This window comes from Oryzias latipes, chromosome 4 (assembly GCF_053564925.1).
Source record: "Oryzias latipes strain Hd-rR chromosome 4, Olatipes_Hd-rR_3.1".
Classification (NCBI taxonomy): domain Eukaryota; kingdom Metazoa; phylum Chordata; class Actinopteri; order Beloniformes; family Adrianichthyidae; genus Oryzias; species Oryzias latipes.
Genome location: NC_136240.1, coordinates 14,907,249 through 14,931,947, shown reverse-complemented (window position 1 = coordinate 14,931,947; position 24,699 = coordinate 14,907,249). Strand labels below are relative to the sequence as shown.

At 37.4% G+C, this 24,699-nt stretch overlaps 4 protein-coding genes and 1 long non-coding RNA gene across 9 annotated transcripts; 2 read left to right on the top strand and 3 right to left on the bottom strand.

The window, feature by feature from the left end:
- Positions 1-250: 250 nt before the first annotated feature.
- Positions 251-6,073, bottom strand: LOC101157121 (5-hydroxytryptamine receptor 3A-like). 4 transcript variants are annotated; one of them, XM_078946563.1, is made up of 12 exons: positions 5,943-6,073; positions 5,758-5,863; positions 5,614-5,683; positions 5,451-5,502; positions 5,133-5,296; positions 4,918-4,962; positions 4,723-4,829; positions 4,059-4,228; positions 3,723-3,886; positions 2,589-2,799; positions 2,217-2,396; positions 251-1,473 (listed from the first exon to the last, which is right to left on the bottom strand). In XM_078946563.1, exons 2-12 carry the CDS (start codon positions 5,823-5,825, stop codon positions 1,208-1,210), a joined length of 1,497 nt encoding a protein of 498 aa, XP_078802689.1. In that variant the 5' UTR covers positions 5,826-5,863; positions 5,943-6,073; the 3' UTR covers positions 251-1,207. The 4 variants fall into 4 exon arrangements, with proteins under 4 accessions (XP_078802689.1, XP_078802690.1, XP_078802692.1 ...); XM_078946564.1 differs by having other exon boundaries at positions 5,769-5,863; positions 5,943-6,052; XM_078946566.1 differs by having other exon boundaries at positions 5,999-6,021.
- LOC144992033 (uncharacterized) lies at positions 1,464-15,083 on the top strand. Its single transcript, XR_013655763.1, has 5 exons — positions 1,464-2,132; positions 2,254-3,196; positions 3,377-3,446; positions 10,828-11,438; positions 13,325-15,083. It is a non-coding gene; the product is annotated as an uncharacterized LOC144992033 (long non-coding RNA).
- Positions 9,953-14,745, bottom strand: LOC105353917 (5-hydroxytryptamine receptor 3C-like). 2 transcript variants are annotated; one of them, XM_023954213.2, is made up of 10 exons: positions 14,612-14,745; positions 13,894-13,951; positions 13,257-13,420; positions 13,021-13,065; positions 12,797-12,903; positions 11,773-11,942; positions 11,514-11,677; positions 11,201-11,411; positions 10,774-10,983; positions 9,953-10,695 (listed from the first exon to the last, which is right to left on the bottom strand). In XM_023954213.2, exons 1-10 carry the CDS (start codon positions 14,696-14,698, stop codon positions 10,412-10,414), a joined length of 1,500 nt encoding a protein of 499 aa, XP_023809981.2. In that variant the 5' UTR covers positions 14,699-14,745; the 3' UTR covers positions 9,953-10,411. The 2 variants fall into 2 exon arrangements, with proteins under 2 accessions (XP_023809981.2, XP_078802687.1); XM_078946561.1 differs by having other exon boundaries at positions 11,201-11,677.
- Positions 15,084-15,446: 363 nt separating the features above from the next.
- On the bottom strand, positions 15,447-17,018 carry LOC101160725 (receptor-transporting protein 3). Its single transcript, XM_004067890.5, has 2 exons — positions 16,726-17,018; positions 15,447-16,043 (listed from the first exon to the last, which is right to left on the bottom strand). The coding sequence occupies exons 1-2, from the start codon at positions 16,872-16,874 to the stop codon at positions 15,713-15,715; spliced, it is 480 nt and encodes a 159-aa protein (XP_004067938.1). The 5' UTR covers positions 16,875-17,018; the 3' UTR covers positions 15,447-15,712.
- Positions 17,019-18,197: 1,179 nt separating this feature from the next.
- Positions 18,198-22,731, top strand: dynlt2b (dynein light chain Tctex-type 2B). Its single transcript, XM_004067889.5, has 5 exons — positions 18,198-18,374; positions 19,139-19,272; positions 20,352-20,421; positions 20,694-20,757; positions 20,840-22,731. The coding sequence occupies exons 1-5, from the start codon at positions 18,322-18,324 to the stop codon at positions 20,885-20,887; spliced, it is 369 nt and encodes a 122-aa protein (XP_004067937.1). The 5' UTR covers positions 18,198-18,321; the 3' UTR covers positions 20,888-22,731.
- The last annotated feature ends 1,968 nt before the right edge of the window (positions 22,732-24,699 follow it).

The following is a 24,699-nucleotide window of genomic DNA, read 5'->3' as shown; positions in this document are numbered from 1 at the left end:
ACTTGTTGTTTTGCACCTCGAGTGACCTATTTAGGGTTTTTAACACCTCCACTGCAGGGAATTACGGCCTGCTTCATTTGTTCACTGAACGGTTCAACACGGCAACAAGGCTGAGTGGAACTGGGACATATTGTATGAGTGGACATTTGTTTTTTTAACTGTGCTTTGTATGCTGGCTGTTTTACTTCATGTCAGGTTAACCTGTTGCTCGTAAAACCTTGGTGTCATAAATTATGCAAAAACAAGCTGGTTTAAATCAATTATAGATTTTATTTACCCAGCTTTATTCTGCATATTTAGTCTGATGCAATATGAAGAGTAACATACTACTGCAAACAACAAACTTTCTTTACTTTTCAAGGGACAGGATGACAAGAAAACAAATTAACAAATTAGGGCCAATTTGAACTGAAAATGCACCAATGAGAGCAGGACTTGAATACAAATGATATTAAAGTTAAACTTCCTTAAATAACTACCTCAGTAGGGGTGGGATTATATAACCTTGCTTCTTCCCACTCCTTTTCAAGCAATAAATCAAGTTCTACTTGACTTTAGATAATGATCACTATATTTAATTAAGCAAATGTGATTTAAGTGTCTATTTTTTTGTTTCATTTTCTGTTTTTTTATCTTTGCATTTCACAATATCTTTAATTTGATAGATCTGTGTAAATTCTTTATTGCTTTGACAACAATGCTTGAAATAAATCAAAAAATCAAACCAAATCAAAGAAGACAAACATGTTGCAAAAACACAAGTTTGGGGCAAAAGATTTTTCTTTTAACATTTAGAATAGATTTATTTTATTGGCGAAATGACTTTGACAAAACATCTTGGTGGTTAGGAAACAGTATAAATGCATTTCAGTTACGAGGAGTCAGCAGTTTCTACTCAAACTGTTCGTTCCACTGAAGATGAACCTAAAACTAATAAAATCTCCATCGCCATTTGTTGTAAAACACGCTTTTCAAAACTAGTTAACTTCCATTCTAAGAGCTTGTGTTGAGACTACTGTCTGAGTTACAGAGTCAAAGCTGGAAAATCATGATCTTCTTGGTGGTTCCAGACAGATACTTGACTGAAGCACTTTTTAATTCCTATATCATATATTCAGGAAGCTAACACAGACTTTTAAAATGTTAGCCATTAGAATTTTGGTGAAAACAAATGGGAAAAAAAAGAAAGGGGACACACAGCACTTGCTTAAATCTTGTACGCCTTCACCCAGATGACGATGATGGTGATGAAGCTGACTGATAAGGAAATGATGTAGATGCCAAACAGCAGGCGGTCTATGACGAATCCCACCTGGAGCCAGTCTTCAGAACTCTGGCTCCCTTTCTGCCGCTCCACCTGAGCGCGGATGGCCTGCAGGACCTCGCTGACGCACTGAAGCTCCTGCAGGGCCTTGTCTTCCACGGCTGTGTCTGCTGGATCCTTCCTAGGTACCAGTGTGCCAGTCATGGGTTCTGCTTTGGTAAACAAATGATTAAAAGAATAAAATAGCTTGACTAATATGTCTTTTGTTTTGGGAGTTAAAACCCACTCAGAGGACATATATGAAGAAAGTTAAGCTCCAAATTCTATTTTTGAGTAGTTTTTGTTGTTTAAAACAGAGCTAATGTGTGACTCTGGGCGCCCTGCTCCACTCCGCAACGGGGAGGGGGAGAGGGTCGGGATTTATTCCCATCCACAACTCAGAGGTCAATTTCTATTGTTGCTCTACAGAAACTACGGTATATACTAGAAAATGACTCAGATTTTCTGATTTTGGCAAACACATTATAATCGTAATGAAAAGCCCAAAGAGAAGTCATAAAAAAATGGATCAAAAGATTATCAGAGTGGACCATCTCTGCCTGTTTAGCTATCTTTCACAAACCTTTAAGGAATTGATGTCTAGTAATTACCTAGGGTGTTTTTAGTTTTCAAATGTTTAGATTCAGTATTATTCTGTTTCGAATTTTTTTTAAACTTGGTGTCTTCCAGGAGGTGTTCAGTGAGTCAATATCTGACAACTTTTTTTGGAAAATGGTGATTTTCTTTGTTGGATCTCTGCTTCAAGCTGCAGTCGAAAAATTCACTGGAAAGTGACTGACAGTCATGCACTGACAGCTCCAGTCTCTGGGTAAAGAAACAACACTATTTGTGGTGCTTTGTAGCCACAGAACCATTGAATGCAAACACTCTTATGAATCTGTTTGACACATGCCTGATTTTCTTTTCTTTTTCCGTGGCATGCACACAAGAAAGCCCAGGATTTTCAGGACGAGGAATTTAAACCAGCCAGGGACAGGAGGGAGGTCAGCTGAGCAGCACAGTAGGTTGGTGATGAGGATAGTTTCCAGCAGACTGGCCACCATCAGAGCCAGACACAGAGTGAAGAACACATCTAACAGGAAGAGAAATAAAATATGCAAACAGAGAACGTAAGCAAGTGACTTACCATCTATTCAAAGTCAGATTTGTGTTACACAATGATTTTTAAACTTTTTAATATACAAGGAATTCTTATGAATGCTGGTTTATATATTGATCTCAGCAACAACCAGATTATAAAATGGGAAAGCAGATTAAAACGGACTTATGAGAGGAATGCTGTTTCCTGTGACGGGCAGCAGATCATTCATGAGGAGCAGGAAGACGGTGTATCCCAGAATGAGGGTCATCTTGAAGGAGGATCTGTCCGTGCTCTGTGGAGGCAGCAGGAAGCTGAAGAGGTCCACTGTGATGAGAAAACAGCTGGGAAGCAGGAGGTTCACCACATACATGGTGGACCGGCGCCGGACGGTGATCTGAGGGCAGAAGAACATGTCAGCTGACATGGAATCTTTTACACACATTGATGCAGAAACCCAAACTGCAGTGTTTCATCAAGGGAGAAACTTGAACATAAAGTTTAGATTTAGTTTAAATCTAATCTAAGGACTACTACCGGGACACTAAATGGAAAAGCAGGCCAGAAAGCATGGAAGCACAAAACAAGATGTTTAAAAGACAATGTTGAGAAAAGTATGAAATAGCTGAAGAAAGAAACAAGCACCTATAAACACATGTAGAAATGTTATCATTCCTTTCTCTTGGGGTCCCACCTTATGTTACCGAGTTTGATGACAATCAGTGTTGCAGTTCCTTAAATAACCACTGGAGGCAGAAGGGAGGTCGTCTCCATGGACTTTCTTGTTTTAAAAGGTGAGATTTTAATTAAAGATGCAAACCCTTCTAAGCTCAGTGATATTTATGATGTATATTGCTTTTTTTGCTGTGTGTAACAATTCTGGGGCTTTTTTCAGTTCCTATGAATCTTAAATTACAGCAGACTTTTTTTTTGCATCATCATGGGCATTTAGGCCGTGTTTTTCTGTTTCGCAGGTGAATGAACCCAACAGAGCTTCAAATCTTCTTTTGTCCCGTCAATTCTTATATTTGGACCTTTGCTGAGGTGAGTGGAGTAAACTCTGGTTAATCTGCTTGTCCTTCTTCAGGGTTCGTTTTCACAGTGCAGCATCCAACAGGCGATGCCAAATATGGACATGTCCAGTGTATAAAGGTCTTAACTCCTTAAAAAGCTTTCCCTTCAACCTGCTTTCTTTAAGTATATAACAAGGAAATACACACTTGCTTTTTTATTGTTACTTTTACACACAACTCCAGGCCCAAGCTCACTTTAGAGCCCTTTATTTACTGCAATTGACCATTTTTTCTTCAATCCACCTACATCATATCGAAGTTTGTCCGTGTAAAGACCAAAAGTGTCATTGTTCTCTTGTTTGAGGACAGTGATGTCCAGCAGCTCCCATTCCCCCTTAGTGGTCATCACACGCTTTGAGAGTTCTGTGATTAGTTCAGCTGATCTTCCACTGAAAATCTTTATGTCCATAGCTGAAAAAAAAAAAAAAACAATACAAAGAAGAAAGATGCCAGAAAATACAGTAAAATACAAAAGTGCTCCATCAGTCTTTACTTGGACAGTAAAGTGAAAGTAAAGTCCAAAACAGTTAATTAACTTGTTTCATTTGCGATTTTGTTATAGAACGTTTAAGATGTCACGTACCGTAGTAAATGTAGGAGTTGAAAGTCATGCTGCAATTCTGAATGTCGAAAGGGAATGTGTAAATGTTGAGATTACAGGAGCTCACAACTTTGACAGGCAGAGAATCATGAATGGTCCCATCACTGTACAGGCCAACATACGGGACCGTCGGCGCTTTGTTTTCCTCCATGCTGCCAGAAAAGAGGAAAAAATGAGAGCACGCCATCTTCAGTTAAGACAAAGATGGGAAGTGAAGTTTTAACATTTTTTAAAAGATGACATAATGATCTCAAAATAGGTTAGATATTTCCCTTCAAACACTATATTATTTTAAAATGCAGAAACTGAAACATAATAAAAACATTAATCATAGAAAATCACTTTTGGAAAGTTCTAGAATTAGAGTAGTACCTTTTAAAGAAAAAAAAGTTTTAAACAGGTGTCTGCCACATGTTTGAACTACAATTCCAAATATAACTACAGTAGTTAAAATGCTCTGGATAAAAGGTTATTTCGGTTAAACAGTTTTGGAAAAAAAAAGTTAAATAAAATAATAAATATGAAACATTTTATTGAGACACTTAATCTCCAAATATGAGGAAATAATTCTACATAACTTTATGCTATAAACACAGAAAGCCGGTGAATTGCAATAAATTGTGGGTTTTATCAAAATTCTACTTACAACTCATTGATTACAATATCTGGAAGCCAGAATTTTTCCTTTGGAAGTGTTATTTTATCCGCCCCGCACTGGATGGGGTCCCAGCTGATGAACTCGTTCATCCACCACTACATCAACCAAACAGGGGTTCGACTTTTTTAACTCACAAGCACGCAAAGGATTTCAAACAGACTTCTAAATGATTTTTATTCTTACATAGTGCAACCAAATGTAGGTAGTAAGGAGTTGTGCCTTTTCATCCTGAAAGAGAGACACATTCACTTACATATTGTCATATTTTAATATAGTAGCACATATGAAGTAGTGAATGCATTGATTTTATGAAGTGAAATTACAACTTTGTCTCTGTTTAACAGTTCCAGATGTTTTTTTTTCTTTCTTATTTCCTAGAAGTATTTAGCTTGACTTACCACTCCAAGTATTCCATACAGAGTGAAGTACATGTAGATGTCAGTAGGAGAGTTGGTGTCCAACACAGGCCTCACAGAGTTCAGGTTAAAGACAGGAGTCAGAGCCTGAAGCAGGCTGGGCTGGTCCGGATTGGAACAGTTCACCTTGTAGGTGCAGCACAGAGCTGGTGAGAAAAATCATATGACAAATGAAAAATGTTTCTTTCTTCAGTCTAGAGAACTTAATTTGTTTTTCTGTTCAGTGCATTAAAAAAAGAGAAACAAAGTGGAGGTTTACAATCTTGCTTTTTTTTTGTAGTTTTAACCTTAAAGACTGACCTGGCATTGAAATGATGAACAGAGTCAAGGTGGGCATTGAAGAAAGAAGCCACTGGGAATGAAAGGAGAGATTGTTGATGATTAGCACATGAAAATTTTACAGATTTTTAAAAAAAGTCTACCTCCTGTATTGTTCAAACAGAGGGTGAAGAAGACCTTTTACCTTGTGTGCAGAGCTGCAAGATGCCATAATGAAGGTGTTTTTTTGTTGGTGTCCAGAGTATCTTTGACACCTAATGGGCATGGATCACAAAATGTCCGTATTCGTGCTCATGTAAGATCTAAACAGAGAGATGCTAAAGAATACCTGATGCTCACCAACTCTTGCGAGACTAAATTGAGTTTCTGCCCTCCGCCCATACATAATGCCACCATAACCGGAGCATGACGTGGAGAAACCCCATACAAATGATCTGAGAACACAAACAGATGAGATGATTTTCATGTTGTTTTCATGAGACACAAGCATAAACCACAGGTAACGTGTCTGGCCTCAGTGTGTGACTCGGGGGTGGTGAAGGTTCACCACTACAGCGACAAAGACACACCAGTGAACCCCAGGCAAATAAGCAGCAGATGCTGTGATGTAAGAAACAAATGTTTTCTTTTAACCCAATCAGATAATAATGTCTTCAAAAGGTTTATTTAAAACTAAAGGCTGCTTTGTCAAATATACTGTGTAGATTTATTCTTCATAAAGAAATACAACATAAGGATCTAAAGAAAATAAAATTACACTGAATTGTCATAATGGCAGCATTGATCAGAGTTTATCACTTTAGAAAAGAACTTAAGATCAAAAACTGGATTACAATGAAGGAAAAGTATCCTCTATGAAGATCTACATAGGTATTCCATTAATACCATGTAAAAAATCAGGATATATATTTTTTATGGTAAATTTGTGAGCAAAGATACATTTTATCTCAACCCCTTAACCACGTAAAAAATATTTTTCAATGATTTTTCAAGGTGATTCTAAATCAAGTGGATTCCTGGATTAAATGGTTTGCTGCAAAATAACGACACATGGCATGAAGGGATTTACACAGCCCCTCATAGTCTCCTGTTCACTCCAACATCTCTCTTTCCAATACGATACACAAGATCCCTATGCTAAGAGGCGACAATGTTTACCCACAATTCTTTGAGGCCAGAATATCTGAATCAAACGAGCTTTAGTCTAAACATGCAACAAAAACTGAGAAACTTTAGTCCTTGAGATTTGTGCAGGTACAGAACACTCAAGTGTGTGTGATGGATTACAGTCAATGCAATAAATCATGTATCCATAAAGCATCATACCTTTTTTAATGAACCTTCATCTGTTCCACTTTAGCATTTGCTAGGGATATATGTTAGTGCTTTTTTAATGTTCTCTTTTCAACTTTCACAGAGTTACAGATTTCTTTCTTCACTTATCTTTAACTGTCGCATTTTTCAAAGTCTTTTAGAGATATGCAGGAGTTCCTTTTAATGTAGCCTCTGTGCTTTATATATATATATATATATATATATATAAAGCACAGAGGCTACATTAAAAGGAACTGTGTGGGGTTTTATATATATATATATATATATATATATATATATATATATATATATATATATATATATATATATATATATATATATATATATATATATATATATATATATAACCCCACACAAGAGACGAATAAACAGGCTCTTCGCAACTCAACCTGCAAAAGTGTACGCTCAGTGGCAGGGTCAAAACAGCCGAGCAGACCCACCAAGGCTAGAAACTGAACAGTACTGGAAAAGTATATGGGAGAAAGAGACAGCACATAACAGCAATGCCCAGTGGCTGGTCTCTTTGAGAAAAGAACATAGCAACCTCCCTGAACAGAATCCAGTAACCATCACAGTGGCAGACATCCAAGAAAGAGTCTCAGGTATGAAGAACTGGACAGCACCGGGCCCTGACATGATACATGCCTACTAGCTAAAGAAGCTTACCGCACTCCACGAGCGCCTGGCAGCACAAATGAACCAGCTGCTAAGAGATGGGACTCACCCCGAATGGCTAACGGAAGGGCGAACGATCCTGATCCAGAAGGATCCTTCAAAGGGTGGAGTCCCATCCAACTACCGGCCAATAACCTGTCTCTCCACAACATGGAAGCTCATGTCAGGCATCATTGCAACCAAGATAAATAGGCACATGGATCAATTCATGAGTAACACACAGAAGGGCATTGGTAGAGACTCCAGAGGAGCCAAACACCAACTCCTGATCGACAGAACAGTCGCTCAAGACTGTAAGTCACGACACACCAACCTGTGCACAGCCTGGATTGATTACAAGAAGGCCTATGACTCAATGCCACACACATGGATCACTGAATGCTTGGAGCTGTACAACATCAACAGGACTCTAAGAGCCTTCACAGGAAACTCAATGAAGCTGTGGAAAATCACCCTTGAAGCCAATGGGAAGCCACTTGCACAAGTGTCCATCAAATGTGGTATATACCAAGCTGATGCTCTGTCCCCACTGCTGTTCTGTATAGGTCTGAACCCCCTCAGCCAAATAATCACCAAGACTGGCTATGGATACCGACTCAGAAATGGGGCCAACATCAGTCACCTCCTATACATGGATGACATCAAGCTATATGCTAAGAGCGAGCGTGACATTGACTCCATGATCCACACCACCAGGATCTACAGTACTGACATTGGGATGTCATTCAGGCTCGAGAAATGTAGCCGGATGGTGACTAAGAGAGGCAAGGTAGTCCACACAGGAGGGGTCTCACTCCCAGAAGGAACAATAGCAGACATCGAGGACAGTTACAAGTACCTTGGAATTCCACAGGCAAATGGCAACCTGGAGCAGGCAACAAGGAAAGCTGCAACAGCTAAATACCTCCAACGAGTAAGGCAAGTCCTGAGAAGCCAGCTCAATGGCAAAAATAAGACCCGGGATATAAACAGCTACGCACTGCCAGTTATCAGATACCCTGCAGGAATAATAAGATGGCCAAAGGAAGAGATACAGACCACGGATGTTAAAACACGAAAGCTCCTCACCATGCATGGAGGGTTCCATCCCAAATCCAGCACACTGAGACTGTATGCTAGCCGTAAGGAAGGAGGCCGAGGACTAGTGAGTGTAGAAGCCACTATCCAGGATGAAACATCCAAGATGCATGAGTACATCAAGCTCAAGGGCCCAAATGACAGTGTGCTCAGTGAATGTCTCAGGCAATGGAGAGCAGAGGATACAGTGCTGGAGGACAGATCCTCATGGGAGGACAAACCCCTGCATGGGATGTACCACCGGACCATAACTGAAGTGGCTGATATCAAGAAGTCCTAACAATGGCTAGAAAGGGCTGGCCTACAGGACAGCACCGAAGCGCTCATCCTGGCAGCCCAGGAACAAGCCCTGAGCACCAGAGCAATAGAGGCTCAGAACTACCACACCAGACAAGACCCAAGGTGTAGGCTGTGCAAAGAGGTGCCTGAAACAATCCAGCACATAACTGCAGGGTGTAAGATGCTGGCAGGGAAAGCATACATGGAGCGCCACAATCAAGTGGCTGGAATAATATACAGGAACATGTGTGCAGAATATGAACTGGAAACCCCAAGGTCAAAATGGGAAACACCTCCGAAGGTGGTAGAGAATGAGAGGGCAAAGATCCTGTGGGACTTCCAGATCCAGACTGATAGGATGGTAATGGGGAACCAACCAGACATTGTAGTGGTGGATAAAGAACAGAAGAAAGCCGTTGTGGTGGATGTGGCAGTACCAAGCGATGGGAACGTCAGGAAGAAGGAACATGAGAAACTGGAGAAATACCAGGGACTCAGAGAAAAACTGGAGAAAGCCTGGAAAGTGAAGGTGACAGTGGTGCCTGTGGTAATTGGAGCACTCGGGGCAGTAACCCCCAAGCTGGAGGAGTGGCTACAACAGATACCTGGAAAGACCTCAGACCTCTCAGTCCAGAAAACCACAGTGCTAGGAACAGCTAAGATACTGCGCAGGACCCTCAAGCTCCCAGGCCTCTGGTAGAGGACCCGAGCTTGGAGGAGAAACCACCCGCGGAGGGTGAGAGGGGCGAAAAAAAAAAAATAAATAAATATATATATATATATATATATATATATATATATATATATATAATATATATATATAATATATAAAAAAAAAAAATGCCCCTCTCACCCTCCGCAGGTGGTTTCTCCTCAAAATATATATATATATATATATATATATATATATATATATATATATATATATATATATATATATATATATATATATATATATATATATATATATATATATATATATATATATATATATATATATATATTGTTCAGGACCTGTTAAAAATTGAATACTTTATGTATTGAACATGTTTATATACTTTAGATGTTTTTCAGAAAAAAACTTTCAGTGAAAACTGAGTGTGAATCATCAGAAGTCACAATTAAATAATAGAATAGCCAAAGAAATCCTAAGGAATGATTTTATTGCATGACATGAACAGTAAACGACTATTATGATAAATATTCTTACTTAAAAGCTGAAATAAACATTTCTACAGGCTCAAGGTTGAAAACATACATTAGGATCCCAATAGCCACGTATGATCTGTTTCCATTTGTACTAATAGTCATATTTACCTTGCAAAGAGCCATATGTTGTCGATTAGGAACAAAGTATGCATAACACACAACAGTATGTTTAAACAACTAAAAAAGCCTGTTGAATAACCACAGTTTTCTGCGAATAAATGCATTATTCCATGTTTTTGATGAACAAATGGCTAAAATAAAATTTGTAGAACATGAAAGTCAAGGTTAAGATTTAAAAAAAATCACTTAGATATATAATTGCATATATTATTGCATATATTATTGCATATATTATTGCAAATTCAGAAAAACAGAGACTATGCATGATACACAAGAAGATACATGATTCAGGCTTTACTGTATGAGACGACCCAGATGATGAGGATAGTAATGAAGCTGACTGATATGAAGAGGATGTAAAAGAAAAACAGCAGACGGTCAATGATGAGAGCGATGTAGATCCACTCCTGTGAGCTGAGGTTTCTTTTCAGCTTCTTCTCCACTTGAAGGTGGATGGCTTTCAGATCCCTGTTTATTTTCCTGAGCACCTGCACACTCTTGTTCTCATTCAAGGTTTCCTTCTCCTCCGAAATGTCGTTTTTTGTAACCACTGGAGAGGAATCTGACATTTCTATTTTAAAAAAAAAAGAGATCAGATGCAAACGAGATCACAGTTCACAAAAGCAGACCCATTTCGGCTCAGTCTTACCTTGTGCGTTGGGATTTTGGATTACAGTGTTGTCTCTTTCTATGGACTTTGTAGAAATTCTTACCAGCCGTCCCAAAACCTGAAAAACAAAATCTCTGAACCAACGAGGCGCTGGAGGATAGTCGGCAGAGCCGTGCAGGAGGTTGGTAACAAAGATGGACTCCACTAAAGTAGCAACCATCATCACCAGACACATGGACAGGAACACGTCTGAGGAATAAAAATGATGATTAAAAGAAAAATATATTTACTTATTATAAAGAACGAGTACAGCAGATTTGGATAATTGCACAAACACGTTCTCTGCAATCAATAAGGGTCCCAAATATATGTTTTTACTGCATTTCTTTTTCATGTACATTTTTTCAAATAAAAATGATGACTTATATGTCTACCATCAAAAAGAAACATAGGTGTGCTAACTCACTTATGAGGGGTACAGTGTCTCCAGTAATGGGCAGCATTTGGTTGGTGTTTAGCAGGAAGACAGTGTAGCCCAGGACAAGAGTCATCTTGAACAGGGAGCGGTCGATCTTTTTAGGAGGCAGCATGAAGCTGAAAAGATCCACTGCAATGAGGAAACAGCTGGGGAGCAGGAGGTTCACCACATATGTGGTGGGATGGCGCCGAATGGAGATCTGCACAAAAAGTCCAGATACATTGAGGTGATATGTTTCATTAATAGGACATAAATATCTGCCATAAATGTTGAAACGTTTTATTGTATTGGAACATTTTACATGGCATTGAAGCTCCACATAAATGTTTCCTTCTACGGTATCAATTTCTGCTCTGTTCGCTGTGATTTTATTTAAGCTCCATTCGCCCATCGTAGATATCACCATTTTAGACGCTTCAGTCATTTCGTCTCCAGTTCCAGAAAGGAGGAGCTGTATTTCGTCCACTGAAATCAGAGAAAAAAGACATTTGTTTTAAGTCAAAGTGCTGTTGTGTATGAAAGGTCCTGACGTGATACAAAGTGTATATGACAAAACTTACTGACGTGGATGTAGGAGTTGAAGGTAAAAGTACAGTTCTGAATATCAAAGGGAAACAGGTAGATATCAAGGCTGCAGGAACTGACCACTCTGATGGGCTGTGAGTCGTAAATGTCACCATCAAAATGCAGGTAGATGTATGGAACAGGAGGAGCAGTGTTCTTCTCCATGCTGCACAACAACAGCACAGTTTTAACTCCAATAAAAACCTGTACAAATATTTTTCATGCAAAATGAAAAACAATTGTGAATCTCACTGAATTTGTTATTCTTAATACATTGTACACCAGAAGAGCGACTTTAACTGCGCCAGGAATGGTAGGTATTATGGGAGATCGCTGATTAGACGATGATATCCATCTTCATGTCAAATAACTTCAGTCCTTGTCAAACCTCATCATCCATCATACCTTTTCCAGTTTCTTTTTGTTTCGTTTTTTAACTTTTCATTTTGATTTCTGGAAATTACTTTTGTTTTCCAAATTGTTTATTTATGTTTTGGTTTCTGTCATTTTGTTTTGGTGTTTTTTAAGTATTTGTTTTGCTTTTTTAATTTTCATTGTGATCTTTAAAATGCTTTTCTGTTGAGTGATTTGCCACTGTACGTTTGGGATTTCTCCAGAAATGTGTCATTATTGCTTATTGTTTGGTCAACAATTACAAAAATGTCCTCCAAGTAGGAATTTTAAAATCTTGATCTGCACCTCCCTACCTCCTCTGTTATTACCAGTTTAAGATGAAGATTAACTTTATTAATCCCGTGGGAAAATTAAGTTGTAGTAGCAGCATATTTCGAGCACCAAAAAATAAAAACAAAATATACAGTGAAGAAACTCTTATATAAATCTACACACATAGCACAGACTACTGAACATAAAAACTGCAACAATGCTAACAACATGGGGGTCTTTGCATGTCAGGCCAGCACAGAAACAGCTTTCTGTTTCTGAGATTGAAATTAAAAGCAATTTGTCATGCTGCCTGACTGTAATAATCTACATTTTGCTTTAAATGATGGAACTCACAATTCATTGATGACTATATCTGGTTCCCAGAGCAGAGTTCTTGGAACTGCAATCCATTCAGTGCCACACTTGTCTGGATCCCACACAGAAAACTCGTTTTTCCATGTCTGCAGTCAACACACAGTGGAAGCATGTTACAACACTTGATTTCCTAAGTAAATCTCATCTTAATGTTTTTGTTATTTGCTTACATGGTTAATATAATGAAATAATAGAGTACTCACTAACTCTCGCCAGATGTATGTTTTTAAGACCTGGGACTTTTCATCCTGAAAAAGTTAAAAACAATAAGTAGAGTCAATTAAAAAAAAACTTAAAAAGCTGTTTACTAAGCTTAAAAAAAGCTTAGTAAACAGAATATCATAAAACAAACTATTTCTTTAATCAAATTTGATCAAATCTCTGTTTCTGTTAAAAACTAGAAGCTAGAAATAGTTTCATCAGTTTATTCGTCCCTTACCACCCCTAAAATAGCAGTCAAAGTGAAGATCAGGTCGACGGTCACTGGATTTGACGCGTTTGTCACAGGTCTGATGGAGCTCAGGTTAAAGACCGGCTGGAGAGCGTTCACGAGTGAAGGAACATCAGATCCAGTGCAGTTTAAGACGGCGACGCTGCTTGGAGCTGATGTTGAAGCAAAAAGGCATCACAACATCTTTATGGTAAGAATATTACACCAGTCACACTTTGATTCAGTTGATTTTTGAGGGGAAACACAAAAGAAAAAGACATCAAACCAAACAATTGAAATGATCCGAGTCCTTCCAGATATTCCTTATCTACACCACCTATTTCAGTCCAAACGTTCCAAAAGGTCTGATTACCTACAAAACGGATCCTTGAAAGTCTTCTCACCTGTACGAAGGCTCAAATACAATCATTTGAGAAAATATGAGTTAAGAAATATTGTATGCTTACATTTATGTATAGAGCTGTTTTATCTGTTCTTTCTTTCAGAGCAATTTATTTGTAACATATTTCTGGTTTTCTGAAGATTGTTTTACAATAAAACTTAAGCGTAAGTTACTTTTTAATTTTGGAGAATGTGAGTTGCGTTATCTCACATTTGACATAAACCAAGGTGGGCATTTACTCACCATACATGAGAAGAGTGATGAGGAGGACCTGAAGTTTGAAGGACTTCATCATAGAAACCTAAACCAAAGATTTAAGTTAAAAATGAGTATGTTTCATCTGTTTTTGTGCACAGAACGGTTTTAATATTTTCAATCTTACAACTAAACTTTGCACGGATATTAATGACTTGATGTGTGGTCACATATCCTGACATTGTTTCCAATCATTAGAGTCAGTATTCATTTTTAACAAGATAGAGATTAAGGATAAAATTCTATCATTTGCTTTTGATATTCAACATGACTGAAAGGAACAAAATGTAAGAACTGTCTCTTTAATTTTTCCATCTTGATGTAACAAAAGACAAACAACCATTTAACTTTTAATATGTAATACTGTATTAATGATGATAAATAAATGTGACTCAGATTATCTTTATCTTCCATACAGGGCAAGTAAAAATAACTCATATATCGGATTTTTTTTATTTATTTGTGAATGAAAAAGTGAAATATTCAATTAGAATCAAGTGAGTTATCTATAAATCTAACAATGATTTGATACGAGAATATTTTCATTAAGTTTGATAAGACCAGACAAAAGCATTAGACAGAGTTAAAAATCAACGCTCAGAACCCTGTTTAAAAAGTATTTTGTTAAAGTCGTTTAATTGTATTAAATTACATTAAACTGTCTGGTAATTGCATGTGCGGATTGTTGCAAGTAAAGATGCGTTACCTTCTGTGCAGCTCTTCCCAAATCCATAATATTGAAAGAACAGTGTCTTCGATCAGCAGTTCTTTGTAGTCTAGGGGTTGAGGTCATGCATTAACTAACAGAAGGGTAAAACACACCTGAAGCTCACTTTTCACGCCAACTTCTGCGAGACTGAACTTAGATGAACAGGGCATTGCAACCAGAGCAGAGTGTGGAAATGACATGCAAAAGACACGGGAGAAAAGAAATGCAATGAATGTTTTCATAAGAAGCTCATATAAACCACAGTTGACTTGCGAGTGAGGACTGACCACAGCAGAGGCAGAAACACTCCTGTGGGTCGAATGCAAATAAAGCGTCAGACGCGGATAACATCTGTTAAAAATTCAAACCTGCTGAAGGACATTAAAAAAAAACTACTGCCTTGGAATTTATTTCTGTATCCTAAATTTTTTTTAAGTCTATGATATGATAATAAAGATTACAGACATAATCCACAGAGTATACTCTATGTTTATTCACTGTTTAGGGTTAGATTTCCTCTCCAACTACACAAAAGTGAGGAGAGAGTCATTTTTACTTTTTATGGGGTAAACAAAAAGATTTTAGGTGTAAAAACTGTAATTTTTTATACTTAAATCAGATTAGAATAAAACTTTATTGATCTGACAAAGCGGAAATTACCTTGTTACCATAGCTCTAATAAAAACAGTAGAAAAATAATAAATAACACACTCAAAAATGAAAAACAACAATATATTTGCGGTTTTTTTTGCAGGCCCAGTCAAACTTAAACTAAACATTAAATTCATTAAATTCATTGCAGGACATACTTTAATGAGTAAGACCCCAACAATTCACAACACAAGAAGTTTATTTTTCTTTTCCATGTTGTACATTTGTCAAAAGTGGTAGACCTTAAAGACAAGCAGAGTGGTCCTCACTTTTGCACAAGGTTAACACATTACACTTCAATTCGATTATTTGGCACACAGTAAATTATTCATCTCACAAATACCATATATATTAGCTTCAGATATTCTATAGTTACACACACATGCAGATAATTAGTTCTTTATTTGCTTCCTTCGTATCATAATAATCTTGTCATGTGACCACACCTTATACTTTTGTGCAGATCCCCAGTTTGCAGCCCTCACAGTGATCAGGCTCATGGGGACTTTTAACCTCTTGGCTTCTGAAAGGCTTGTGTGACGAATCCCTTTTTTCATTGTAGCATTTTATTTTAATTTTTTCGATCAGATTCTCCATGAGAATTTTGATGTTGTCGAACTCGACGCTTGGTTTCACCATAGGAGCGTTTTTGCACCTTTTGCAGTTCTGACGTAGTGGCCTGACCTTCACAAATCCCATATTGGAAATCAGCTGCATGTGGAAGGTCACCATCACGCGGTTGGAGGGCCAGGTTCTCCCACACAAGGTGCATCTGAACCTTTAAAATACAGCATAAACACTTTTTGTTATCTCAGAAGAATATGAATGGCAAAAAAATCATGACACAGACAGACTTAACAGCCACCTGCTAAATTAAAGCCAGGAGGAAAATTCTCAAGCAATATAAACAATCGTTATGATTAGCTGATTTATGTAAAAACAAACAAACAAAAACTATTAAAATACATTTTCTGTTCTGGATAGAGTAGTGCTATCAGTCAAAGTCAATCTGAGCAAAATATTTCTCACTTGTTCAAGATCTCTGCTGCCATCTTGTGGCCAAAGATAGGAAATACATAAACATATTTACGGCTGTTCCCCAGGCACCTCTGAGGCTTGTAACATTGACAGAATGTATGGATAATTGGCTGTCAGATACACGTTGTAGAAGTCACAATTTTGTGCAATGAATTACTGCAAAACTAAAACATTGATTTGATTTGCCATGTTACATATTTTGTTTTTATTTGTTTTATTTCAGGTTTGTTTCTCAAGGACAGCCTTAAATTATTAAATTCCTAGATTAAATAGATAGAATATCTATAAAACATGTTTATTAAAACGATGCAAGCTACACAGTTTCTGGCCAAAAAAACAGCTTGATAGGGAACAAAACAAAAAAACACAAAATCTAATACTAAAAATCTAACATGACATAAACAACAGTCTGGGACACTTACCTTGCACTTGTGTTCCTGATGTACTTCTGCCAACCTGGATTTGGTAGATCAGGCGTAATAGTGTCATCAAACAGCAACTGCCAAGTGTGCGCATGATGAAGAGTTTTTGCTTCTTCCTGAAAAATGCGTTTCCAGTCCAGCGGTTCCATCTTTTAGGTGAGAGTGACTTAGGAAGAAACAGAACAGCTGATCACTATGTCGAAACAAGCTCTGGATATGATGACTGGCTGGGCTGGATGAAACCTTTATCTGTGGCTCTGACCAAAACAAGCCTCAGCTGATTCCCTAAGTTTCACTTCTGGCCAAACAAGAGGAGAAAATGAAACTGACTGTGCTAATTGTACTGACTCATGCTGTGCACACAATCTTAATGGACAGCAATATGATTTAGATCAAGTAAATACAAACAAACAAATAAACAAAAAACACACAAAAAAACAACAACAAGAAAAAATGTACAGATAAGCAAAAGCAAGGCAAACAAACATTCTTTATTCAACCATAGAGTAATAGTGTAAAAAAATAAATGTTGGTAATACATGTTGGTATCAAAGGTGTTTGAATGTAAAAAAGTACATTCAAACACTATTATAATAGGAGAATAGACCATTTCTGAAGTAAACTCAGTGCTGCTTGATCTAACATTTGATCTAAAAGAAGGTTTATTTTAATATATGTAAAGCATTTTTTCAGGTATCAGAAGAGTTTCATTTCATCTCATTCTATTATTAGTTTTCTTTCTGTTTCATATTGTGGGAGTGTGGGGGATGTAAATAATATATATATATATATATATATATATATTATATATATATATATATATATATATATATATATATATATATATATATATATATATATATATATATATATATTAGTTTTATGTACAACAATTGTAATATTCCCAAAGTTTTTTTTCTTTGCTCTTTTAAATTACTTTGGCTCATTTTTATTTGAAGGGCCAACTTTTTTTGCTTTACAAGCCACTTAGCAACCCATCAAATCAAATCAAATCAAATCAAACTTTATTTATAAAATAGCGCTTCTCATGCACTTTGTGCAGCTCGAAGCGCTTTAACACTAAAAACAGTAAACACACAACATTACAATAAAAACCCCAACCCACCCTTCACCCTTCCCACTCCCCTCCATTAAACCACATGACCCATGGCTCATTTACTGTGCATGATAGGAACATACCGTATACAGATAATAAAAACAGAATCTATGTAAAAGAAACAAAGTAGTAAATTAAGATTAGATTAAAGTTAGATTATCTATTGTCTATTTAAACGAATACAGAGTTGTGTGCTGTTTTTAGCTCTGTAAAATCTATTAGTATTAAGGCCAAATATTAGCAAAAATTTTGTTTTAACGTTGCTTAGCATAAACTATGAGTTAAACAAAAAAAGAAAAAAAAGAAAGAAATGAAGTATCTACGTTTCCAATTTGCTCTTTTTATTTTGAAACAGGAAATGAAACAGACTTAAGGAAACACGCCTTTTTTTTGTCACGATGGCAACTGTACAACTTTAAAGTAGCTACAGTGTACCTTTTTTCTTTCTTATTTAAAACTGTATCTTAGAACTCTGCACCATGGCAGAATCCAGTACGGGTACCTACCTTATACGTCCAGATTATCAGAAAAAGTAAGTCGATTTAAAAAGTGAATTGTGTTTTTTCTGGCGTTACTTTAGCTTAGCTGTTTAGCTAGCGACAGTGTTGCTCCTCAGTAGGTAACCCGTGCATTTACATGACGTTAGTGTTTGTTTGTTTGATTAAATTAACACATTTGTAGCACCAAGGAATACTGTTTTTTTTTAAAGGGAAAGGATAATGGCAAATTTGCGTGCAAAATCTCTGCCAATACTGGATACGTCGCCGAAACCGAGAAACAAGTTGAATTTGCCTCCAACCAAAAATAAATATATACATAAAAATAAAAAAACTTTATTAGTTCAATTTGTAGAATGCCCGTGAAAACTGCAACAAATGGACCTTTTATTTTTTTCTTTTTGAAGGTAATCTGATACTAAATGGAAGCACATGTCTAATATTTCAAAACAAAAGTCCATACCGGAAATGCCTTTTCAACGCAACTTTATTGTGAAAATGAAAAAGCATTTTTATTTTGAAATAAAAGACACATACTTCCATAATAGTTAGCCAGCTGGTAACTAAGAACTATTATGGAACTGCAAGTATGACTGTCATCATTTTATTTTGAAATATGAGACACATATACTTCCATAATAATTAGCCAGCTGGTGACTAAGAACTATTATGGAACTGCAAGTATGACTGTCATCAGAAGCCCATGTGAAGGATTTGTTCCAGCTCTTTGGGTATTTTTCTTAAGTTTCATTCATTTTTGCTCCCCTCCTTGTTCTGAAGTAAGTTGCTCCTTTTCCAGGTTTAAACCAGCAATTGTGAAGGAATTTGTTCATGAGATTGTGAGGGAGCGTCTGTCTGGAGTGAAGTATGAGCCTGAGAAAATCCCAGAGACGTGCAGTTCACTGGCAGACTGCATTAGGGACAAAGTAAAAAGTACGTAGTTCATTTTGCTTTTCTTTTTAATCAGTTGAGCAATAATGACAGAACCACATAGCTAAAACGTCAATGTAACAAGCTATATCCAGAAAAAAGCTAAATAAACCTTGAGCCAAACAAAGCAAATATCTGCCTACAAAGTTATTAAAGTAAAGTTAATCTTTCAACTTTTTTATTTCTTCAGTTCTTTTCTTTAATGGAAAACAAGCTACTTTGCCTAAATCAAGGGTCTTCAACCTTCAACAGTCAAAGAGCCATTTGAGTACATTTTCCAATGACCACATCTCAGTAGGAAAAATACGAAACTGCTTTGTATTTATGTTATTCTTACTACAATAATAAATGTAAATGAACCACCGTTTGTCATTCTCATGAATAAAACATAAAGAGAAGCATTCTTGTTTATGAATATGAAATAGTTCATACTTTTTGACATGATTTCCTTTTAAAATAAAAGACACTGTTCCACATTAGATCATCCTGCCGCTGCAAATGCAGTAATAAATAGTGTAATGTCAGCAGTGATTTAAAAATAAATGAATAAATGTACAGTTTAATATTGTTGTTGGTGCTGCACCTCTGCCATAAATCTGTAAACCTAAATCAGACCTAAGTTAGCCTTAACACAGTGTGTGGACCATAAATTGCACTTAAAATCTTTCGATAATAGACAGTCCATCTCACAATCTATGAATTCTGGTCAGCCCTAATGGATTTTTTGTGGCACATGGCACTCAAAGTTCCGTCAAAATGTTTTAGCACAACTTTGGTAAATTACAAAGCTGCACCGCTTGATAGGTAGAGCATGAGTTGCTATGGGAACTAAACATACCTGAAACATACCTCCTTTTTTGGAACCGAAAGCTGAGGTTATCCGCTTCCTTAGCCTCAAACTTAACGTGGTAACTCACATAACCTGCTTTTTAGAATACCCCCCTGGTTGCAGACTCCTGGCCAAAACAAGTGTAGCCGTTTTCTCTGGTCTTAGTCTTTTTGTCTGTCTGTGTTCTTGTCTGTTACCGGTTTGTTTCTACAGTTGATGTAAATCACTGCACCCCTTATTTCCCTGTGTGTAGGCCTTGGTATTGACAAATATAAGATCATTGTTCAGGTGATGATTGGAGAACAGCGGGGACAAGGAGTGAAGTGAGTACTGGTAAACGACAAAGTAGCCTCAACAGTTTGCTAAGCCTTCCTTTTTAGATAGAACATATTCTTGTACATGTTTTTGGGCCAGTTAAAAACAATCTAAGCTAATGTATCGTAACATGTCCAATTTCATTTAGAGAATGAGTCCTAGTTTTATGATATTTTTTAAAAGATCAACTATTATAAGGTTATACAAATCGAGATAAATTCCTTTAAACGTGTTCAGGAAAGTTTAAGTGTATGTTTTGATTCTTTTTGTACTTTTCCAGGATGTGTTCCAGGTTTTTCTGGGACGCTGATACAGACAACTACGCAGAAGATGTGTTTATGAATGTGAGTGTTGATTAAATATTGTGTGTTGGAGACAACTTAAAGAACAGTATACATGCGTAATAACGTTATGTTTGCTTCATAGGATAGCCTGTTCTGTGTGGCAGCAGTTTTTGGATGCTATTACTACTGAGGATGAAGACGCATAGAGGACAACATTTAGTCTCTTTTGAACATTAAAGTTTCTGAAATGAGTTGTGTGGAAGCTCTCAGAGATTTTTGACTTTTCTAAACGATACCTGAACTGATGTTTGGCCTTTGAAGAAAATGTTATCTCCAGGGTGTCCTGGTTGGACATGATGATTATTAAAAACCAATGCCTTTTCAATAGAAAACTCTGAAAAACCCTGTCATTTATCAAAACACTACAGATTTTTCTAGCTCCTCGGTCAAAAATGTTGGAAAGGTTGATGTTTGGTTTGTGGCGGCTTTAATTCACACATTTTTGGTTGTGCTTGACATAGCACAAATGTTTCAGCAGAGGTCAGTATTTGTCTGTAATTATCAAAGATAAGGCAGTACACACTGATGCCTTTAGTTTTCAGTTTCCCTATTTTTCAAATTTGCAAAGACAGTTATTACTTTAACCTTGAAAAGAAATTTTTTTTTAGTTTTGGAATTATAATGGTTCTAAAAATGTTCTAAACTTGTTTGTCTTTGGTCAAGAAAGTGAATCATGACTGTCCTTACCTTCAGACAGTATTTCTTTTAACCACATTAGGGTTTATTTGCTTTTTTTGTAAAGAAAATGATGAAAGGAAAAAATGAAAAAGATTTTTTTTTAATAGAAGAAAAAAAACATTGTATTTTTAATTTTGTATTTCCAACTGGTAAAATAGATATGGAAGAAAACACCAAAAAGACAAAAAAGTAAAATATTACTTTTACATAAACTAAGTTTTTCAACCGACATTGTTACATTGTTTCTGGTAATTATGGGAAATCTCGTTGTTTACTTGTTCAGGCTTTCTTTTCTTTGTTTTCCAGTTATGTTCAGAATTAGAGACAATATCAAAGGTTTTTGTAATTTCTTAATACTCTGCAGAAGCAATACTATTCTTTTTGCTTATCAGAGCTACACAGACGGGTAAAACAATTACATGTTGACAACAGTTTAGAAGTTTGCTTATGAATTCTTACAGTAAGAAGTCAGTAAACATGAAGAGAATTATTTCTTTAAGAAGGTATGTTGTCTTGAGAATGAAAGTTTTTTTTTTTCTTAAATGTGTTTTTATTGATTTTTGTTTAGTTTAGAAAAGTTAGTTAAAGGATGCAGTAGGTCCATATTTATGAGTAAAACCCCACCAAGCTCTGTGGCATAAATAGGTTTACTATAATGCATTCAGTCAGTGATCCTTCACTATGCAGTAATGGTGTTAATGATGTGCTCTCCAGTGCCTGATTTACTCACTCATGCTCCACAGCCTGTTAGTGAACCCTCAGCACCTGTTGTGAGCGATTGAGAGAGGAAAGGCTTTTCTCTGACTATTTATTCATGTCATCTTGACTGGTTCAGTGCTGCTCAGAGTCCATGTGTTAATTTTATTCTCAAAGTACGCTCTACTGCGTTCAAGAGATTCTCCCGTGTTTTGACATTTTTCTGTCATCTCGCAGAAAAGTGAAGCAAACTTAAATATCAGTATCAATCACAGAGATGTCCTTGAGCAATAATGGCTAATGAGTGTGGAATTGAAAGAATGATATGATTGTTGTTAGACAAACTGAATAGGTTTTTGGTGAAAAAAAAAGAGATAATCACTTGTTTAATGGATGAATCTTTGTGGTTTTACTTTCTCACTCCAATTCCTGATGCTGACTGTCAAGCAGGGAGGCACATGGGATTTAAACCCAAAATCCGTTTCAGAACAGACACTTGGGCTCGATTGAAATGAGGATACACTGCTGTCTGTAACCTATTCAAACTGTTCCAAATGAAGTAAAACAAATAAACCAAAGCAGGAGCTTTGTTGAAATCAAGCAATCCAAATCTTTACATTTTTTTTCAGTTTTCATAACAAAAGAAAAATGAACATTTTGAAACCTGTTTTGTCTTTGTGAATGTATGATCCTAGATGCTGACAGCTGATTGTGAAAAGAGACAGTGATCATCAACTGCAAACAGCTCGCATTTTTCTATCGTCTTCTGCTTTAAAAGAAATATTTTCATCTGTGTGTGATGATGTGGGGAAATTGCATGTTTTAGTGTGTTTTCTTTGGTGCATGTTTTGCATGTTTGTGGTACCTGTTTTTGCATGCTATGGACACGCCCCCTTGAAACACAACTGGCGATCAGCAACACCTGTTCCAAATTAGAAGAGAACTATAAGAGTCCTCGGGAGAAAAGAGCAGCCGGCCCACGCTTTGGCAGAGACGTCACGCGCAGGCCGCACGCCGGGAGGGCAAGCCGGCAAGAAGGTCGCACGCCGGCAGAGATAGCGCCCGCACGCAGGGAAGTTGCATGCCGGCAGCAGGGCATACGCACACGGGGCGCGGTTGGATCACCGGAGCGACAGACGCAGTGAGGACCCACCGTGACCGCACACACACTGGGAGAGCTTGGAACGCTGGAACCACCAGTCTGCAGCGCGGTCAACACGCAGTGGCAGGGCAGGGACCCTGCCTGTGTTGTAAGTAGCCGGACGTGATTTTGCAGACTGGTCGAACTAAGTCGGCGGGAAGGCTGGTGGCAGCCTGCATCGGAGATTGCTTGGTGCTGCCGTCTGCCTGTCTCCGCAGGATTCCAGCGTGTCCGGAGGGCCAGCTGGAGGTGACACAGAGGAGTGTCCGCGTTACGCGCAACCCCAGAGGCGAGGGGAGCCCCGCCTCCCAGGTTCAGGTGTGCATTTCCGGAGGGATCCTCGGCGCAGCGTCAGGAGAAGTCGACCCCAAGGGCCAAGTCTGGCGTGGAGGGGACGCCCCCTGGTTGGGATCAGTGACCCCTCCCTTTGAGCTGCATTTTAAAGGGGTTTTAACCGTTCTTTGGACTTTTAGCCCTCCTTTATTCTCTTTTAACTGCTTTTAGGATTTTTATCTTGTTTTATTGTTTTTAACCTTGCCTTTGAATTTTTAGACTCATCCCATGCTCGTGTAAGTGTTTTTAACTGGAACCCTGTGGCCATTCATATTTTTATATTCCAATAAATTGTCATTGTGGCCAAGAACTCGGGTCCTCTTTGGTGGTGTGCGTGCGCTCTCCCCAGATCATTTCCCTAGCCCTTCAATATCCTCATTCATTTTTTTGTTTACCCCATATTTCAACCCTCCAGGCCTTACATACCCTTCTAACATGTGGGACTAAATATGTGACTTGATAACAGGATTACATTGAATGACTAAAACGCTGAAGCCTATTTTGTTAAACATATTAAAGAGTTTGATGTGAATGTTCTCCTAAAATGAGAACTGTGCGTGTCGCACTAGTTTTAATTCTCACATTTTTTGTAGTACCTGAGCACATAAGCCAATTAGGTGTTGCCACGGTGACTATTCATGTGGAAGAACAAGAAACAGATGCATAATCTTAAAACCTGCATTCCAATCTAACATGTAACTACTCAATCAACAAAAACTTAACATAAAAATGTGAGTTTAAAGACCCAGTCTGATCAAAATGTGGGTTTTTTACAGGTTCTTGTTCCATTTTTCTGATGATGGAGGACATGCGTTAAGAAAACTAATCTCAAAACTACATTTCTATCACTTTCTTTTTTCAAATCATGAATCAAGTGCAGAAAAAAATGCTGTTTGAAAAAAAGATCTTATTTATGACGTAAAAAACAAGTCAGGGAGGCGAATAGCTCCCTGCACCACTTAAACAGAAAACTCTCAGCAACAGAGAGAGGAAGAGGGGGTGGGGTTGCTCTGTGCCTCTGGTCCCAAACACAACTCGGTGGTGAATTTCAAATGAACTACTGCCGCTCTGCAGAAATATGTCATAGAAAATTA

Excerpts from the sequence above, each read along its gene's own strand:
- LOC101157121 (XM_078946563.1), bottom strand. The coding sequence starts at position 5,825 with ATGGTGGCATTATGTATGGGCGGAGGGCAGAAACTCAATTTAGTCTCG. Across the intron at positions 5,684-5,757 it reads CAAGAGTTGGTGAGCATCAG|GTGTCAAAGATACTCTGGAC; the intron begins GTATTCTTTAGC and ends CATGCCCATTAG. Across the intron at positions 2,397-2,588 it reads AAACAGCATTCCTCTCATAA|ATGTGTTCTTCACTCTGTGT; the intron begins GTCCGTTTTAAT and ends TCTTCCTGTTAG.
- LOC105353917 (XM_078946561.1), bottom strand. The coding sequence starts at position 14,698 with ATGACCTCAACCCCTAGACTACAAAGAACTGCTGATCGAAGACACTGT. Across the intron at positions 13,952-14,611 it reads TGGGAAGAGCTGCACAGAAG|GTTTCTATGATGAAGTCCTT; the intron begins GTAACGCATCTT and ends TCTTTGGTTTAG. Across the intron at positions 10,696-10,773 it reads CCAAAATCCCAACGCACAAG|AAATGTCAGATTCCTCTCCA; the intron begins GTAAGACTGAGC and ends TTTTTAAAATAG.
- LOC101160725 (XM_004067890.5), bottom strand. The coding sequence starts at position 16,874 with ATGGAACCGCTGGACTGGAAACGCATTTTTCAGGAAGAAGCAAAAACT. Across the intron at positions 16,044-16,725 it reads ATCAGGAACACAAGTGCAAG|GTTCAGATGCACCTTGTGTG; the intron begins GTAAGTGTCCCA and ends TGTATTTTAAAG.
- dynlt2b (XM_004067889.5), top strand. The coding sequence starts at position 18,322 with ATGGCAGAATCCAGTACGGGTACCTACCTTATACGTCCAGATTATCAG. Across the intron at positions 18,375-19,138 it reads CGTCCAGATTATCAGAAAAA|GTTTAAACCAGCAATTGTGA; the intron begins GTAAGTCGATTT and ends CTCCTTTTCCAG. Across the intron at positions 19,273-20,351 it reads CATTAGGGACAAAGTAAAAA|GCCTTGGTATTGACAAATAT; the intron begins GTACGTAGTTCA and ends CCCTGTGTGTAG.